The sequence below is a fragment of the Ascaphus truei genome, chromosome 21 (genome assembly GCF_040206685.1).
Source record: "Ascaphus truei isolate aAscTru1 chromosome 21, aAscTru1.hap1, whole genome shotgun sequence".
NCBI lineage: Eukaryota > Metazoa > Chordata > Amphibia > Anura > Ascaphidae > Ascaphus > Ascaphus truei.
In genome coordinates, this window is record NC_134503.1 from 20,831,701 (window position 1) to 20,852,967 (window position 21,267).

At 40.0% G+C, this 21,267-nt stretch overlaps 1 protein-coding gene across 10 annotated transcripts in view; it reads left to right on the plus strand.

Annotated features, from left to right (window-relative positions):
- The first annotated feature begins 1,276 nt into the window (after nucleotides 1–1,276).
- GRIN1 (glutamate ionotropic receptor NMDA type subunit 1) overlaps nucleotides 1,277–21,267 on the plus strand; it is a 197,752-nt gene continuing 177,761 nt past the window's right edge. For 5 of the 10 annotated variants that reach the window (XM_075579303.1, XM_075579306.1, XM_075579305.1 and 2 more), the window contains exon 1: nucleotides 1,277–2,012. In XM_075579303.1, coding sequence (XP_075435418.1) covers nucleotides 1,755–2,012 — 258 coding nt within the window. In that variant the 5' untranslated portion in view covers nucleotides 1,277–1,754. The remainder of the gene's footprint in view (nucleotides 2,013–21,267) is intronic. The other 5 variants (XM_075579310.1, XM_075579312.1, XM_075579308.1 and 2 more) reach the window with 2 other exon arrangements.

Below are 21,267 nucleotides of genomic sequence, written 5' to 3' on the forward strand. Positions count from 1 at the left end.
GAAACTGCATTGATTACTTAGGATATTGGAATTTTTGCAGGTTTTGAATTTCCTGCTGGTTCAAATTATTTTACTAAAAAAAAAAACCAGTAAGGGACTGCATTTATTGAATTGATATACAGTAACGTCACACAACACAAACAGCAAGCTGGAATTGAGTGGGTTATTTATAAAACATATTTTGTTTATTATTGGGTATTATTGGTATTGGTATAATATGGGTATTATTAAAGAAAAGTCCTATTGTGCTTTCAGTGGGAATAGATTTCTTTAAGTAATCTGGTGCTGATTCCTCCATCTATTTTGCCTGTATTTGGAATATGAAGATTTACAAATAATTAAGTGATACCTTAATGTTGCTGAATCGTCAAATGATTAAGAATTTGTATGTTATACATATGTTTAATTACATATATAATGTAATGTTTGAAAGGGAAAACATTATGCAATTAATTAATCATGTTACTCTACTAATAAGATATCCTAATATTAATAAGACACGGATAGGACAATAAGTAGAAAATAAGAATGTTTTTCTTATTATAACTGCTTACTTTACGTATATCAAATCAATCTTGGCAGCTTAAGACTTTACTTACATTTTTTTTCTCAGAACAGATGTATTCACATTGTCTTACTCAATAAAGGAGAGGGTGGTGGTGCTTTGTAAACCCAGGAATAAAAAAGGTTACTTATTTTTTGAAAGATAAACAAATACAGATCGATCAAAACATTTGTGAACCATATCCATATTCAATATATTTACTGTGAACAATGTAAAAATGTCACTAAAATGCAATATTTCACATCCAGTATAAAATGTGCAATATTTAAACAAGCCCAAATTAATCTAAAGAAAACCCATTGAACAAATCCACTTCAAATTAAATGCCAGAGGCACACGTTAACATCCTGCTAATTATGTATTTACCTGATTGAGATTGAAAAGAGACATAAGCGATTGCAAATCATATGGCATGCATTTAAATGTAAAAGGAATTGGAAAGGATTTGTTGAAGGTGTATTAATCCAGGTACTGTTGGACAGGTCTGCAACGCATTTTCCCAATACGGGATGAGTTAAGCAAGCAGCAGCAAAGGACAGCATGACTGTGACTGGTTAATATTTTGTAATGGCACATAATAATTAGGAAGGTATGTCTGGGTTGTTATTCGGGAGAAGAAGCGTGCATCTATTGGTAGTAGCTAGCACTGCAGAGGAGCTTAATATGCAGCTCTAAAGGGGGGGGGGGGGGAGGGTGAGGGGGGATTCAGCACCAAGGCTAGCAACAAGGCAAATCGAGCCCACATGCAGAACAGCGAGGAGACAGCGACTTCTCATAGGGAAGATCACCCGGCAAGGAAGGAATGCAATACATTTATTTAACCATCCCTATTAATCGAAGACCCTGGGATTTCTCTGCTAATCAACACTGTTTTAGTCATGTACTTACTTTTATTATTAATATTGTGAGGGATTTGGATGCAAAGTAAGGGTTTATACCCATTTTACAGAAATCCCCCATTTTCAGAGCAAGGGATTTGGAAATGGGAAGGGAAATCAATATTTTCTCAAGGTTTCTTTTAATTAGCCCCTTCCCTAGATTGGGAAGTTGATTAGCATTAAAACACCATACCTCCATGCCCTAAAAGGAGATTTCTCCTATATGTATTTTGCATCTCAGCTTCATCCTGTTTGGAGCTGAGAAGCATCAATAGGATAAGACGTTGGCTCACTTTGGGAGTGCAAAATCCATGGACAAAATGCGCCTCTTCCTCCTTGCTGTCTTATTTTTGTTTTCTTTTGCCCGTGCTGGATGTGATCCCAAAATTGTGAACATTGGCGCAGTTCTGAGCACCAAGAAGCATGAACAGATATTCAGAGAAGCAGTGAATCAAGCAAATAAAAGACACGGGACCTGGAAAATCCAACTGAATGCCACTTCAGTAACCCACAAGCCCAATGCCATACAGATGGCATTATCAGTGTGTGAGGATCTCATCTCCAGCCAGGTACTGAAGAATCAGGATCCCTAAATCCTACCACTGATCACCAATTGACACCCAAACATTGCCATTTCATAGATATTTTGATTTTCATTCTCCAAGTGGTGCGCATTCATTATTTTCTTCATAGTGTTTGTCTGCTCATTAGCATATTTATTATTAGGTGCACTTGGTGAATCATTGCTAGTAACATGGTAAACAGAATCACTGAATCAAACAAACTGTAGCAAGGATAACCTTTCATTGTTTAGGTTGAGGATTAAATGGATAGATGGCTAAATGTATTAAAGGCTAAACAACCTGGTAATTGTAGAATTATACACATGTATCAATTACATGTTTTAACTCATTCTGATTGGAATGATCACGTTTCACATTTGCATATATTTTGTGTTCATTGTGTACACACAGACATACACACACTATATACAGATCATGTACATGCACATGCAGACTAGAAAGAAAATACAAAATCATCTTTGTCAGAATAAGAATAACACAATCTAATCAATTCATTGTTTTGACCCTGAGAACCCCCTTTTAAATACCATATGTGATATATTCGTCTAAAAATCACTGTCTTAAAACGTGTAAAATGTGCCCCAATAAGAACAGTGGCATGCAGGTGGTATGGGTGCCATCTCATATGCTTCTCTAAATCAGTCTTAATCCTGTTACAAGCACGGAAAGGCAGATTCGTGTACAAATCACTAGAGTACCATGATTATGTTGCTCATGTTAACAGCATTGTTATAGTGCAGTAATGTAAGTATTGAGGATGTTTTTCTGCTTGGTTAATTTAGAGCCCGTTTTATAATGATACCTTTTCATGCAAGGTATTTATTTCACATGTCTTGAGAGGGATTCTAACATACATGATAGCAGTTCTAGCTGCAAACAGGGATCTAAGGCTCAGCTCCATGCATGCTGGATGCAGAGAATCAAAGCTGATACATGGCTCCCAGCGTCCTCGTTATGTTTCAAATGAAGCACCATCCCCCCTCTGCTGCCTCGTTGAATTCCAATGAAGCTTTCTTTGTCCGCATTGCAGCCTTATATAAGAAAATAACATTACATTGCTTTTATTTCTGCACACCTTACCTTGTATGTGTCTGATTTACATTCTCATAGGTGCCTTCCTTAAAGCTACGAGGCTGAGAACCTGGCCATTGGACGCAGTGATTAATAGGGACACGGAAAGGAACTCATTCTATCTAGAATAAAAGTGACATGTGAATGCATACAGTAGCTACCTAGTTTATTCTTAAAGCCAGTGATTGAGACAAGATTAATTTTGACTGACACACACACCCACACACATTTGAAAAAAAAATTGAATTCCCTTTAACTGTTTTGTTGCCAGAAGAGCCTGAAATGCATTGAAAAGCAGTGCATTGCAGACCCCAGTAGCAGCCAGGAGGGTTCAAGGGAATTCCAGAAATGTCCCCCCCCCCTTCCACAATTCAAACAAACGCATATTTTGTATAAACTGCCCCTATACATGTAATATGTTTGCTGCAACACAGTGAAATGAATCCTAACATTACTGAAATTAGATCATTTTCTGATGGAAAAAATGCAAATTTCCTTTGAATAGTTGGTTATTTATACAGTATATCTAAATAATAATTTTAAAAAAATCGCCCTCACTTACACAATGTTCTTTTTTTCATTATTTAAGATATTTTTTTAAGCTTGGTTAGATTCCAATGCCAAAAGAGATTTGCAAAATTGCCTGACTTTAGCTGACAAATTATTGCATATAAATCCTAAATAAATTGTCAGTCTCTCAATGTGGAAATGTTTTGACATTTCCAGCAAAAATCATAGTCTCTGCTATAGGGGATGCTGTTAGTAGCTTTGTTGATTATTATGAGCCTTGGTCATTCAAAATAATGCAGCAATCCATTTTTGTTTTGTCATTTTACGTATCTTGGGGCTGATCCACTGCTTCCTGACCTCTGGGGTTCCCTAGTTCCACAGATATTTGTAGTCTTTTGTACAGTATTCTAAAACTAACAAAAAAAATACAAATACTGTATGGCCATGGGGTCATCTCTCGATGTCGGGGATTTCTGTTGGTCGTTGGAGTGAAGCTGAGTCCTGCGGCCATTTTGTTACCACTGGCAAGAATTATTGCCAGGTGGTTAAAATGACAAATACTATATCTGGGGGTCTGGGGTCCCCTAGTCAGGGGAGTTCAGGTCAATAAATACAAAAAAGACGTACACAATCAATGAGCAACATGGATTACTGCTTTAAAGACAATGCTATCATATGTAAGGAATGCAGGTTTTCAGCCAACCTGCTTTTCTCCCATGTAAATGACTTCTCTTTTATATTACTAATCCCTAATATTGACAGTGACTTGCTTAGTGATCGCATTGCACTTGGGATTTAATCGCCATTTTTATTACGGGAATGATTTCTGCCATATAAATAATCCTGAAATAACTGTCAGATGTAAGAAAGTGATCTGAGGCAAAAAAAAGTAAAACAATGTATTCATGCAATTGGCTTTAATTTCAATGTAATCACTCTTACTGGATATTTGTAAATGTTATGGTGGGTAAAAAAAAGTGACAAACTCCTAAATCGTACAGTGTTCAGTAAATAAAAATACCACTGGTGTGTTTGCATGTCTGACGGATCTGCAACCCTGTGTCACTGTGCTCATTCGCATGTTTTTACCCAGAATCCCTCGCTGCTGTGGAAGCACTGTTTGCTAAGCGATAATGGGTTAAGGCAGGGTTGCAGACATGTCTGAGACATGCAAATGCACCACAAGTTATTTTTTTTTTTACTGAATATTTTACTAATTAGAATCTTGTAATAAAATAACATTTTCCCTTTTGCTGGGTATTTCTAACCTTATTTGGTAATGGTGGTCTCGTAATAATTTTCCAAACAAAGAAGGAGAATTGAGAATGCATATGTTGATTCTAAGCCCAAGATCTGCTAAAGTGTGTTAAACTTGAGTAAATATAGCACCTGGTAAACAAAAATAAAAACAAAAAAGAGAATGTGTGCTTTTAACTGACAAATATTGTTTTATCCACCAACATTAAATTAGACTTGTCTGATCTGGGCCTACGGCCTAACCTTGGTGTGGTGGAAAAGCTTTCAATACTGTCGTCAAAGTATGTAACTGCAACCCAAATTTAAGTTAAAATAATACACATTGTTCAGATATGCATGGTTTTATGCAGCAATGTTTCGGTATGAGTGAATTTGTATGTGTGTTTTGGTCACACGTCAACAGCACTCCAGTGAATTATATATATAAAAAAAAAAAACCCATTGTAAATATCGTTTGTACTGGGTGGGTTTACCATAACACATGGAACAAAATAATGTAACACCATTGTTACCTTAGGGTACCAATCTATTTAAAAAGGATTGCCATCAGGCACCAAAGGAGTTAACATACAACAATACCTTACAAATAAAATATAAAAAGCATAACATCCTTATGTGAAAATAGTAAGCCGTTACTACCCCTAGTGACCAGCCTTAGCATGGGTTGAGCAGTGCAAGCTGGCCACTTATTTAAAATGCATACCTTTGTACAGTATATACATGGAATACCGACCTAATACTAGCCTGTGGCAGGTGACAATTGTTTGCTATTTGATTTAGCAGTAACCTGCTATCTCCAGTTATCTGAGTTTAGTAAATAGCATCTGAATAAGTCATTTGGTGTTAATAACTAATTTCCATGTTTGCCGTTAAATTTAAAATAACACGTTAATAAATTACCCAGTAAAAATACAGCATTTTTTTTTTCTTTAACGCATATTTGTACCTTTATCAGAGCTTATACAATTCGACCGGCATGAAGCTCTAATATCTGCTATTTGTTATTTGTGAATCCCAAGCCCTAGGAATCACAAAAAAATAAAAAAATAAAAATCACAAACGTTCGATAAACACAATGACATCACACAAAATGGAGTCGACAGAGATAATCAAACTCCTCCAAAATTTCTGCTCATAATGTTTACAGTCTTGCGTTCAAAAATACAAATACTTAAATAAAATGTATTTTTTTTTTTTAAATGTACCAATCACCCAGATATCCTCTTTAACATGTCATTGTCATTAGTCCACCTTGGTACTAGAACAGTCTGGCCTTTAAGAACTCAATGTACAGCCAAAAACCAACTATATTTTAGCTTGCGTATTGGCCCGGCACTGCCAGTGTCTGCCAAACCTGTTAATATAAATTCTGAAATTGTGCAGAAGTGCTATGTCTCTACAAGTAAGGTGTTATGGTACTAGGAAATACGGGGTGTCACTTCTGCTTTACACACATAGGGGCAGATGTGTCAACCGTGGACACGGGTTATCACACATATTCTTGCATTAACTGTCATTCAAATCAATGGAAGTTAACGCCGGAATGGGTCCCATAACCTATGCTGGTGCTTGATGCATATTCCCCATAGAGTACTACTACTATTTTTATTGACATTCTTACAATTTCCTTTTTGTTTGTTTTTTTTTTTTTTTTACAAAAAAGGGACTTATTTTAGGAAGGCTCGCCCTTTACAATTTTCACAGCATAAACGTTGGTTAAATTGTTGTAAAATAAAGGTCAGTGAGCTTTGGCCCAATGTTTAATAAATGGAGATTGTTTTTAAATCTGACAAAGTACTTATTTTTAGGCTATTTTGACTACTGGTCCCTACAGAAATGTTCAGCATCTTTGATTAAAGCAGCAGATTACAACCTTTCCAATATGTATTAAGAATATAAATAATAGAATGAAAGTATTACTGTAATATAAATCCAGAATTACAACCAGATAATCGCAGCAGTGCGCTGTTTCAGGAAAATACATAAAACATCATGTTTTCCACTATGTCAAATTAATAACAATGGTACTTAGAGATGTGTAAACCTGTTCAGATTTATTTTAAGATTGTATCTTAGGCTTTTGATCATAAATCCCCAAATTACAAATGCAGTTACATAGTTACATAGTAGATGAGGTTGAAAAAAAGACATTAATCCATCAAGTTCAACCTATGCCAAATTTAGACAACAGATACTTTATCCTATATCTATACTTACTTATTGAGCCAGAGGAAGGCAAACAAAAAAAAAACAGTGTTATATCATCCGATGATATCTCATAAGGGGGGAAATAACTTCCTTCCTGACTCCAAGAATTGGCAATCTGATTACTCCCTGGATCCACATTCTTCCCATGTTTACTTATTTGGTATATCCCTGTATACCTTTCCCTTCCAAAAAGATGGCCAACCTTTTTTAATAAATACATTGTATCTGCCATCACAGTCTCCATGGATAATGAATTCCACATTTTAACTGCCCTTACTGTAAAGAACCCTTTACTTTGTTGCTGGTGAAATTTCCTTTCCTCCAACCTTAAGGGATGACCCGAGTGCTTTGTACTGCCCTTGGGATGAATAGTTATTTTGAAAGCTCCCTGTACTATCCCCGAATATTTTTGTATATAGTTATCATATTCCCTCTTAGATGCCTCTTTTCAAATGTAAATAAATCTAGTTTAGCTAGCCTCGCCACCTAAGTTAAATTGACCATCCCCTTTATTAATTTGGTGGCTCTTCTCTGCACTCTCTATTTCCATAATTTCTTTTCTAAATAGTGGAGCCCAAAATTGTACTCCATATTAAATGTGAGATCTTACTAATGCTTTGTAAAGGGGCATAATTATGTTTACTTCCCTTCCATCCATTGCCCGTTTAATGCAAGACAAGATCTTGTTTGCCTTTGCAGCTACTGTATGACTTTGGGCACTATTGCTAAGCCCCCCAATTTATCTCCATTTAATTTGATTTGTAAGTCACCTTTTTAATCTTGCTTCCCAAATTGCTACCTTACATTTATCTGTATTAAATCTCATCTGCCATTTACCTGCCCAAGTTTCCAGTCTGTCCAAGTCCTTCTAGAGAAAATTGTACAATTGTAATGTACAGTAATCACTGGGATATTTTCCCTGATTGCTTGAAGAGTTTTAGTAATTTACTAACAAATAGGTAATTTTATTTCCAAACTTTTTTTTTTTTTTTGATTAGGCTAATAGCCAAAGTTATGTTTTTAATGTATTTGAGTTTTGTTTAGGGTTATGTGATTCTCTCAAATGAAATGATGCATATAAAAGGTTAGCCACTTGGTAAGTTCCCATACTTTATATTAGCCTTTACCACAATAAATTTGTCTTGCTTGTGTAAACAAATGGACATTATATCCAAAATATCACATCAAATACATAACATTTTGCATCTGTAAACACCCTTTAATCAGCCAAACGAGAAGCTATTACAAATACATTCATTGTTGTTCTGAGTATTTAAAACATTGCTTTGAGTGCCTTTGATTTGCATTATTTGTTGTTTCATTTTGATTCTGTATTTATAGTACCTTATTCAATATACTGTGAAACCGCCATCTCTGTGCTGGAGAGGATCTTCGTACCATCCACTTGAATAGAGTTAGGATCTGCTGCAGTATTTTCACAGCATATTGAATAAAGGCCATACAGATTAATTATGGAAGTTTCTTTCATTGAACCTCATAAAAAACCCCAATTTAATCGTCTTTGAAAATGTTAATGAAAAGTGTATGCACCACAACATTGCTCCTATTACATTCCTCATTCTTTACATTGCATATTGGGGAATTTTTGTTATTTTTTTTAAGCAAATAAAAATATCACTTATGAGCACATTCACATGTTTCAGACATGTCTGTAACCCTGACTTTCACCATTATGTCCTAGCATATAGTGCATCCACTGGAGCCAGGGATTCTGGGTAATGACAGTGCTAATCTCTTTTTTACCCACCATAATTTATATAATGTGTTGTTGAAAACGTTTTTTTTTTAAGAATCATGTTTGGATTCACTTGCTAATCTGTGCATGGTTGCTGAATCCGCGGATTGGATTCTTAAAATGTTCTTTTCTATGTTTTTGGTTCTTAACCACAGGGAGATAGTGACTTACCCAAGGTCACAAAGAGCTGGCACTGGGATTTTGAACCAGGCTTGTTTACAGAGTCAGTCGCCTTTACTCACTGAGCCGCTCCTTTATTAAATAGTAAGATTGTCCTTGAGCAAGTCACTTTTAGTTTGTTTTGTGTCCAGTGCTCTAAAAAAAAATGGAAGTTAGTTCCATAAGGTTGGAATTTCTTGACCTTACTTTACAAACATCCAGTGCAAGAAAGTATTTAAATTAGGTTAACAAACGTTTCACTCTTTTGCAATTAGCACCGCTACTACAACTTCATAATCTCTCTTTCCGGGGCTCTCTGTGTTATAATTACAATGTTATGTAAAATGTTTCATTTGCTGCAGAGACAAATGTGTTGTTTTGCTCTGCAATGAATTTACACGTGTAGCACCAAAGAGATGCATTCACTTCTGTTCTAGGGCTGAGAAGTTAACAACCTGAGAGGCAAAAACATTGTGATAGATGATATGTCCCTAGGCCATATGGGGGAGAACTTACAGTTGTGTAAAAAAGAAAGTACACCCTCTTTGAATTCCATGGTTTTACATATCAGGACATAATAACAATCATCTGTTCCCTAGCAGGTCTTAAAATTAGGTAAATACAACCTCAGACGAACAACACATGACATATTACACTGTGTCATGATTTATTTAACAAAAATAAAGCCACAATGGAGAAGCTATGTGTGAAAAACTAAGTACACCCTTACTGCTTCCATAGGAAATAAGATGCTAAGTAGCAGACAGGTGCTGCTAATCAAATGCCATTGATTAATGGATCATCAGCAAGTGTGACCACCTCTATAAAAGCCAAAGTTTTAGCAGTTTGCTGGTCTGGATCATTCAGGTGTGTGTTAACACAATGCCATGGAGGAAAGACATCAGCAATGATCTTAGAGAAGCAATTGTTGCTGCCCATCAATCTGGGAAGGGTTATAAACAAACAATTTAAAGGCCATCATTTCCAAACAATTTAAAGGCCATCATTCTACAGTGAGAAAGATTATTCAAAAGTGGAAAACATTCAAGACAGTTGTCAATCTTCCCAGGAGTGGACATCCCAGCAAATTCACCCCAAGGTCAGACTGTGCAAATCTCAGAGAAATTGCAAAAAAACCCCCAAAGAGTTACATCTCAGTAAGCATGTTAAATGTTAAAGTTCATGACTGTACAATTAGAAAAAGACTGAACAAGTATGGTTTGTTGTGAAGGGTTGCCAGGAGAAAGCCTCTTCTCTCTAAAAAGAACATGGCAGCACGGCTTAGGTTTGCAAAGTTGCATCTGAACAAACCACAAGACTTCTGGAACAATGTCCTTTGGACAGACAAGACCAATGTGGAGATGTTTGGCCATAATGCACAGCGCCACGTTTGGTGAAAACCAAACACAGCATATCAGCACAAACACCTCATACCAACTGTCAAGCACGGTGGTGGAGGGGTGATGTTTTGGGCTTGTTTTTGCAGCCACAGGACCTGGGAACCTTGCAGTCATTGAGTCGACCATGAACTCCTCTGTATACCAAAGTATATAGAGTCAAATGTTAGGCTATCTGTCCGACAGCTAAAGCTTGGCCGAAATTGGGTCATGCAACAGGACATTGATCCCAAGCACACGAGCAAATCTACAACAGAATGGCTGAAAAAGAAAAGAATCAAGGTGTTGCAATGGCCCAGTCAAAGTCCAGACCTCAACCCGATTGAAATGCTGTGGCTGGACCTTAAGAGAGCTGTGCATAAACAAATGCCCACAAACCTCATTGAACTGAAGCAACGATGTAAAGAAGAGTGGGCCAAAATTCCTCCACAACGATGCGAGAGACTGATAAAGTCAAACAGAAAACGATTACTTCAAGTTATTGCTGCTAAAGTTGGTTCTACAAGCTATTGAATCATAAGGGTGTACTTAGTTTTTCACATATGGCTTCTCCATTTTGGCTTTATTTTTGCTAAATAAATTATGACACGGTGTAATATGTCATATGTTGTTGTTCATCTGAGGTTGTATTTACCTAGCTTTAAGATCTGCTAAAGAACAGAGGATTGTTATTATGTCCTGATATGTAAAACCATAGCATTCAAAAAGAGTGTACTTTCTTTTTTACACCACTGTAGGTAAAGCAGTGAGCAAGGCATGTACTTCCCTTTATATTGCATTGTATGTTTTTATTTATAGCGCTAAAAGTGTACTCAGCGCTTCACAAAGAATACAGTACAGGGAATTATAAGAATACTATAAGCACAGCAAAATCAGAGAATCGGAAAGGAAATCCCTGCCCCAAAGAGCTTACAATCTAAGAGGTATGATGGGAGACTTAGAGGCAGCAGGTGAGGGAATAAGTGCTGTAGATGGCAGTTCTTGGCCACAATGGGTGGTAGGTGACTGTGGGTGTGGGACAATAGCCATGAGTGCAGGCTTTTGGGATGCTTGATTTGTGGGGCGAGTTTTAAGGTTAGTCAGTATTAAATCAGAAAGTAAGTGTATAGCAACAAGTTCCAAATAGCGATGCTCAGTAAGGGCAGACACAGAACCCCAGTAAGCTCTTTTTGGGAACCCCTGAGCCCCCACAAAATATATATATGTATATGTGTCAAAATGGAGTGCTATTGAGCGTGGCATATGTATACAACAGACGACAGAGAAGCCCAATGCTACATCCAACATGACAGAAATACACAGTAAAATACTTATATATTCTCTTGAAGTAGGGTCATTTAGTTTAACCCTTTGGCCAAAGCGTTGTAAGCTTGTGAGCCACGTCAAGGCAGACACCTGTTCGCAAGTCCTAACACTACCAGATAAAATACTAATATACCTCTATTAGGATTAAAATTCTCATTTACCTCTATTAGGAGGGAGAAAGACCACAGTGAGTCTATATCCAGCAGAATGAGGCACTTGCAAACTAGGGAAGTGGGGAGGGGCGGGCTTAAAACCTGGGAAGGAGGAGCCACTAACCTCCAGCAGCGGAGACAGCTGAGAATGGGTTAACAAAACACAGAACCCCAGCAAGCTCTTTTTGGGAACCCCTGAGCCCCCACAAAATATATATATGTATATGTGTCAAAATGGAGTGCTATTGAGCGTGGCATATGTATACAACAGACGACAGAGAAGCCCAATGCTACATGCAACATGACAGAAATACACAGTAAAATACTTATATATTCTCTTGAAGTAGGGTCATTTAGTTTAACCCTTTGGCCAAAGCGTTGTAAGCTTGTGAGCCACGTCAAGGCAGACACCTGTTCGCAAGTCCTAACACTACCAGATAAAATACTAATATACCTCTATTAGGATTAAAATTCTCATTTACCTCTATTAGGAGGGAGAAAGACCACAGTGAGTCTATATCCAGCAGAATGAGGCACTTGCAAACTAGGGAAATGGGGAGGGGCGGGCTTAAAACCTGGGAAGGAGGAGCCACTAACCTCCACCAGCTGGAACAGCTGAGAATGGGTTAACAAAACACAGAGTGCCTCATTCTGCTGGATATAGACTCACTGTGGTCTTTCTCCCTCCTAATAGAGGTAAATGAGAATTTTAATCCTAATATAAGTATTTTACTGTGTATTTCTGTCATGTTGGATGTAGCATTGGGCTTCTCTGTCGTCTGTTGTATACATATGCCACGCTCAATAGCACTCCATTTTGACACATATACATATATATATTTTGTGGGGGCTCAGGGGTTCCCAAAAAGAGCTTACTGGGGTTCTGTGTTTTGTTAACCCATTCTCAGCTGTTCCAGCTGGTAGAGGTTAGTGGCTCCTCCTTCCCAGGTTTTAAGCCCGCCCCTCCCCACTTCCCTAGTTTGCAAGTGCCTCATTCTGCTGGATATAGACCCACTGTGGTCTTTCTCCCTCCTAATAGAGGTAAATGAGAATTTTAATCCTAATAGAGGTATATTAGTATTTTATCTGGTAGTGGTAGGACTTGCGAACAGGTGTCTGCCTTGACGTGGCTCGCAAGCTTACAACGCTTTGGCCAAAGGGTTAAACTAAATTATCCTTTTTCATTAGAATATATAAGTATTTTACTGTGTATTTCTGTCATGTTGGGTGTAGCATTGGGCTTCTCTGTCGTCAGTAAGGGCAGGAAATATGTACTTCAAATAAAATCTTGAATCATGAAGATAGATGTTTGGTGGACGAGCTCTGAATCAAGCCTAGTGAGATTCACAGACCCAGTGTATTGGCATCTCAGATGAGGAGTTATTTGCAATAACTGTCCATATAGTGGAGACACATAGCATAATCCTATAAAAGGTTTTTACTTCACTGGGCGATTCCCTCTAGAGTAACACTGATAGTGGTCAACTTCTCCCCAATGGTTAAATGATGAAAATATGGTACTCACATATAGCAGCTTGTCCTTGTGCGTACGTCACGTCAATCAGTAGTAGAGAAAAGTATCCAAGGATAAGGACGGAGCACAGCTATAAAGTATAGGGGCTAACACCAGCAAAAGAGGGTTAAAACATTAAACTTTAATGCTCATGGCATGAGGGGAACATGCCATGACCATTAAAGTTTAATGTTTTAACCCTCTTTTGCTGGTGTTAGCCCCTATACTTTATAGCTGTGCTCTGTCCTTATCCTTGGATACTTTTCTTTAAATCAGAAGGTTAACACCATTTACAGGGGAAGAGATGGCAGGGAGGCGTGGGTGAGAGGAGGTGTGTATGTCTGGGTTAAGACTTAAGGGAAATCCCCAGCAGCAGAAAGGAGTAGATAGAGTGTGTGAATAGAGGATTTGTGTGGGTACATTTTATTGAGGGGTAAAGAAGTTGTTGGGAGAGAGGTGTATAAATAATGGTGCAGTGGGGAGTGGGGAAGTTGGAGAGAACAGAGACATTCACAAAGGAGTGAGGAAACAGTAAACAGAAAAAGCAATAGGGAGGGCATAGTGAGATGCAGGAGGAGAGACTTCCCAGTTATTGGAGGATAGGAAGAATACACATAATCACAGCATTTATAAAGTTACGTTCTCACCGTTGCAAAGATGTTGGTGTGCAGAGTCCAGACCTTCCTCTAATCTTCACCTCCAATTTCAACTCCACAATGAACTGAATGTGACACCGCCATATGGCTCACAGCCAAGATAGACTATCTTAAATACTCTGATCACATTTGATTAACAATTAAGGGAGGGGTTTGCCTAATCAACTCATGGAAACATACCAAATAGTTAATTGGATTTTAAGTTCTGTTGCAATTGATAGGAGAATTCATCTCACAGAAACATAACTGTTTGAAGAAATGAATCGCAATGTTAGTCCAGATATTCAGAATGCATTAATGATTAAAGATATAGAAAGAAAACATCCAGAGATGATAACTCCAAAATTATCTCTACCGACACTTTAAATGTAACACTTAAGATGTTACTCAATTAAATTACTCAATTTTTAGTTGCTTATCACTATATTGAATAGAGGCTATTACCTTTTTCTTGAACTTTCTATAAAGGATGAGCATTACCCAGAATCCTTGGCTGTAGACATGTGAATGTGCTCATTGTATTTTTATTTGCTGCAAATCCAAGCCAAAACCTGAGAAGGGATCACTCTCTAGTATGTTTATTTATTTTTGACATTCATACTACAACAACATACATACTACTACACACATACATACATACATATCTGTACCGTGTTAGCCGAGCTTCATAATAATAAAATGGACAGACAATACTGTTCTGTGGCTAACGAAATGCTTTTATTTGTGCGAGCTTTCAAGATACACTGATCTCTTCTTCTGGCGGTGTTACAATGAATGAAGCCAAAAAAGTTTTTTTACTTTACAACAGTGCATACTGGAATGTTATAGTTACATAGTAGATGAGGTTGAAAAAAGCCATACAGTACGTCCATCAAGTTCAACCTATGCTAAATTTAGACAACAGATACATTATCCTTTATCTATACTTATTGATCCAGAGGAAGGCAAACAAAAAACCCCAGTGTTATATCATCCAATAATACAGTATCTCATAGGGGAAAAATAAATTCCTTCCTGACTCCAAGAATTGGCAATCGGCTTAATCCCTGGATCAACATACTTCCCATGTATACTTATTTGGTATATCCCTGTATACCTTTCCTTTCTAAAAAAATGTCCAACCTTTTTTGAAACAAATCTATTGTATCTGCCATCACAGTCTCCATGGGTAATGAATTCCACATTTTAACTGCCCTTACTGTAAAGAACCCTTTCCTTTGTTGCTGGGGAAATCTCCTTTCCTCCAAACTAAAGGGATGCCCCAGAGTCCTTTGTACTGCCCTTGAGAGGAGCAGTTCATTTGAAAGCTCCTTGTACTATCCACGAATATATTTGTATATAGTTATCATATCTCCTCTTAGACACCTCTTTTCTAATGTAAATAAATCTAATTTAGCTAGCCTCTCCTCATAAGTTAGATTGTCCATCCCTTTTATTAATTTAGTGGCTCTTCTCTGCACTCTCTCTAGTTCCAGAATGTCTTTTCTAAGGAGTGGCGCCCAAAATTGTACTCCATATTCAAGGTGTGGTCTTACTAATGCTTTGTAAAGGGGCATAATTATGTTTACTTCCCTTTCATCCATTGCCCGTTTGATGCAAGATAAGATCTTGTTTGCCTTTGCAGCTACTGCATGACTTTGGGCACTATTGCTAAGCCTGCTGTCTACAAGCCCTCCTAAATCCTTCTCCATCAAGGATTCCCCCACTTTATCCCTATTTAATTTGTAAGGCTGCGCTTATAGTGCCGGCTACTGCTACGGCTACGGATGACGTCTCCTGTCTCCGTAGCTGTGACGCTTGTGCTCCCACGCACAAGCCAAGACAAGCAGGGGGACCCGGTAGCGAGGTGGGGGAAAGCCACAGTAGACACGAGATAGGAGTAGTTGCTGGGGAGCGATGCACGTAGTCACGTGAATGTGCCGCGCACCGAAAAATGCGCGCGCTCTCAGACACCACCGCGGGGGTGTGAGGTATGCCACTAGTGGGGAGCAAGAAGAGGTAGAGTCCAGAGCACAAGGTCACTATAGAATTACTTTCTGGAGGACATCAAGCCTCCTTAAAGGCATAGTGCCAGTAACGAAGAGTGCAGCAATACTAAATACAAAGTAAGGGTTCTTTAGTTGAATGCTTTGGCCAAAGTATTGTAAGCCTGCTACCACATCAAGGTAAACCCTATTCAGCAGGTCCTACACTACCCGCAATGGTAAACTAACCTCAGAAAAGAAAAGAAGAATGTCCCAGTCTTCCGGTGATCCATAGGAGGTGAGTAACGGTCCCAGTGGATGTCCAGGCAGGAACAGCATGTGATGGCAGGCACAAGAATCATCGAGTACTGGGGTAGTACTTTGCAGGACCCAGAGCAGGTAGCAACTGGCTGTTATTTAAAGGGCAGCGGCAGCTGATAGCAATGAGAGTCATTGTGAGGCTTACTTCCTGTCAGGAGGAAGAGGGCAGGATTTGCCAGAAAGCAAGATGGCATCGCTTGCTTTAGAATGCTTGAAGTCACTTCCTGTAGAGAAGACAAAGCAGGAGCGGAGCAGAGGAAGCAGGGAAAGGTTCAGGACACAGACAGACTTCAGATAATCTTGACTCACAGCTAGAGGGCGGTGATCCGAATTCAACAGGTAAGGAGGGAACACGCCGCAGGGGGCGTGTTCCCCGTTTCGTCACAGTAGCCCAAGCAAAAGTTGTAATTTGAGTTTGGGAGACGTCTCTTGCTACACGGGGATTGACAGAAGGTAGAGGGGTGGGGACAAGAGTAAGGGGGAAGGGGGTAGGATGGTCCGTGGTTCACAGCAACTTCAGCAGCCAACGCATGGATGTCTAAAAAAACTTTATTGATCGCTAGCAGCAAACATCAGGCAACCACTCTAACATGTTTCGTCCAGGCTATGAAAAAGTCCATAGCCTGGACGAAACATGTTAGAGTGGTTGCCTGATGTTTGCTGCTAGCGATCAATAAAGTTTTTTTAGACATCCATGCGTTGGCTGCTGAAGTTGCTGTGAACCACGGACCATCCTACCCCCTTCTTCCTGTGTCATCATTACCGGAGGAGCACGCTGACGCCAGCTACACCAGAGGAGGAAGCCGCTGCAGAATTCCCTGCACCAACAGGGACGGCTTTTTCGTGAGTACTCCTAACCTCCACGCGGTATTTCAGGGAGATTATTGAGGCGGTTAGTGCCGGGCTGTGATTTACTTGCGGGCGCCCCTTAGGGAGGTGTCCCCCTGTACCTCTATCCGGCTTACTATTACCCAACTCTCTGTTTTCAATACCGGAGGCTTATTGTTTCATTAATCATTGCTGGGTCTCTCTTCAATCAAGTTGCCATAAAGTGTGTGCACTACCTGTTAGCAGCCTCGGTATACTGGGTAATTCCAAATTCTCTAAGAGTAAGGGGGAGGCTGAAATAGAGAGGAGTTGTAATTTCTGTTTGCATGCTGAATTTACTTTACTTTTACTTTAAATTACGCGATAATTTACTATTTTAAAGTTGTTCATATAGTGTGTTTCACTTTACAGACACACACACACACACACGCACGCACGCACGCGCACACACACACACACACACACACACACACACACACACACACACACACACACACACACACACACAATCAGGGCCGCTAACAGAAATCATGTTGCCCAGGACAAATGAAAGGAGCAGGGCCTCCCCCCCCCAAACCCCCTCAACCCATATTGCAACTACCACGTAAAAACAAATTTTAGTGCGCAACTTTTACTTAACCTCCAATACATATAAAAATACACCCTCAACACTCGAATACATATAAAAATACACCCCCAACCTACAATACATATACAAATATACCCCAACCCTCCCAATATATACAAATATACCCCAACCCCCCAATACATCTAAAAAATACCCTAACCCCCAATACATCTACAAAATACCCCAACCCCCCCAATACATATATAAATACCCTAACCCCCAATACATCTATAAAATACCCCAACCCCCCCAATACATTTATAAAATACACCCCCAATATATATAAAAATCATACCTTGGGGATGATCTCAGGTCAGGCCGGTGGCTGCAGGTTTGGGGGCGGTTTGCCGGTGCGCTACAGGGGTGGCGGGGGCCTGGTGGCTGGCGGTGCTGCGGGGGGGGGGGCGGTGGCTGACAGTGGGGGGGGGGCGGTGGCTGGCAGTGGCCCGGCGGCTTGCGGGACTGCGGGGGGCCTGGTGGCAGGTCCCACGCTGGCTACTCACGCACGCGCCTGGCCTCCCTCTCACGCCGGCGCACCGGAAGCTTAGCCCAGCTGATTTCGGCGCTGCCATCAGAGAGCGTTTTTTTTAATTTTTTTTAATTAACTGGCTCGGCCGTGCAGGGGGCTCGGGCGGCCGAGCCCCCTAACCCACAGGGCCCAGGATGCCAACACCGGCAATCCCCCCCTGTTTGCAGCCCTACACACAAATCACACACACAATCACACACATACAATCACATACACACACAATCACACAAACACTCACACACACAATCCCACAACAGGGGTGTCTGCCGGTGTTAGCGTCCCTGGCCCCATGGGTAAGGGGGCCCGGCCATGGCCGGGCCAGTTAAAAATAAATTAATTTAAAAACCGCTGCACCCGGTGCCAGGTCTCTTGGCAGCGCCAGAAGTCAGGTGGGCTAAGCTTCCGGCATGAGAGGGAGGCCCGGTGAGTACACGATCAGCCATTGTGGGACTGACAGGTGCCTGCAGCGGGGCAGGGCCGGCAGCAACTGCTGTGACCGGCTGCCGGGCCCCCGCCACCGCCAGCCACTGGCCCCCAGCAATCCTGCCACTCACCAGCCCCCCGCAGTCCCGCCAGCCGCTGGCCCCCCACAGTTCTGCCAGCCACCGGCCCCCCACAGTCCCGCAAGCTGCTAGGCCTCTGCCACCACCCGCCCCCACACCAGCCACCGCCCCCCACACCAGCCACCGCCCCCCCCACTGCTACACCCCCCCCCCTGCAGCCACCGGCACACTGCCCCCCCCCCCCCCCCAGCCACCGGCCCGACCCGAGATCATCCCCAAGGTAAGCCTGATTTTTATATGTATTGGGGGTGTATTTTATATATGTATTGGGCGGGGGGGTATTTTTTAGATGTATTGGGGGGTTGGAGTATATTTGTAAATGTATGGGGGGGAGTGGGGTATATCTGTAGATGTATTGGGGTGGGGGTGTATTTTTATATGTATTGGGGGGTGGGGTGTGTTTTTATATGTATTGGGGGGTTAAGTAAAAGTTACGCGCTAAAAAATATTTCCGTGGTAGGTGCACTATGGGTTGGGGTGGGCCTGCTCCTTTCATTTGTCCTGGGCCCCATGATTTCTGCTGGTGGCCCTGATCCCACACACACACAATCGCACAATCACGCTCACACAATCCCACACACAATACCACACACATACACACAGACAAAATCACACACAATCACACACACACACAATCACACACACACACACACACACACACACACACACACACACACACACACACACACACACACACACACACACACACACACACACACACACACACACACACACACACACACACACACACACACACACACACACACTCAATCACACACACACACACACACACACACACACACAATCACACACACACTCACTCACATCCCCCCTCTCCCTGCATCAGAAGCTATCTGATTGGTTTACAGCCTGTCACATGGTGAGAACGTCGCTGTAAAAATCAAATTCTACTGACTGCAGAGATTCACGTCGCTCCGTCGCGCATGCTACAAATTCAATGCATTTGTTTTGAAGCGACGTCGCGTCGCCGTCTCCGGCACTATAAGCGCAGCCTAAGTAACCAGTTTATTCTTGCATCTCAAGTTAAATGGTCCCCAAATGTTATTAACATCACTTACATTTAGGGACTATTTAACACCTCAAGTCATAAAACGCATACTGCACAGGGGGAGGGATAAGCTTCAATCACAGATCACATTCCAGGACGCACTGTTTTAAAGTAAAAACCCTTTTTTGGCTTCATTCATTGTAACATCGCCGGAAGAAGAAATCAGTGTATCTCGAAAGCTCACACAAATAAAAGCATTTCGTTAGCCACAGAACGGTATCGTTTATTCATTTTTTTATTATAGATAGATATTGATATATAGATCTATATGATATTTGTATATGTTTACTTTTACTGTGATTTGAATAATTAAATTGTTCTACTTTTCTGAGACTAGTGTGCAGACTATTCCATTTATATTAGCAGTGTTTCCCCAGTACATGGTAACTTACCGAATAGATGTTAGTGATGAGCTCTTTGGGACATCACATAAGGGCACTTGCACCTACTGTATCATTTGCTAATTGTGTATACTACATTGTTATATTGCAAATAGGAGTGCACCACCTGAATATAAATAATGATTATATGTGTCTTACTATATAGTATACAGTATATGAGTGTGTATATGAAAATACAGATTTAGCAAGTGGAGAGGAGGCTTCTGCATGTAATATATTAAGTATAGTTGTATATTTTCAATCAGTTCTTATTCATTATATTAGCTGATGTGACTCGTATACGCAATAGAGATGGAAAACTGCCTTCCAGATTTGGGAATCTGAGTAATTGAATGGTGACTCATTTAAAGTATTCCTGATTTCTTTTACTGTCTCAATGATGAGCAGCCATGAATTATGTCTGTGTAAGATTTTTGTCTCATTTATGTCTTGATTAATAGCTAAATTGATCTAAGCTTCTGTCTTTCAATTCTCTTTTCCTCCTGAAGAATACCATGTGTCCATTTGTGTTTGTATAATAGGCCTCAGAGGGGAATTACAGTTGAGTATAAAGTGTGCGGTTAAATAAATTGCATTACATAGTGTCAATGCAAGAGGACTGTTTAGCTTCCATCTGTAATCTAGGATTGCAACAAATGTACAGAAGCTGCGCAAATCCTAAAATAGGATGCTTCCATCAGAGAGAGAATTAATACAGACACAAATAAAATGTACCATTTATACAGTTCCAAAATAAACTAATTATTTCTGGTAACAGTTACAACGAATATCAAGTGACATGTATGTACTTACTGTAATAATGTAATAACATGCTAGGGTACTCCTCAGGTACCAATAAATAAATAAGATGTAAAGTGGCATTGTGTTTGTGTTATTTCATTAACAGGTAACATACAAAGATATCATAAGGTAGAGGATAGTACTTTATCAGCCTGTAGAAGAAAAATGCCCAT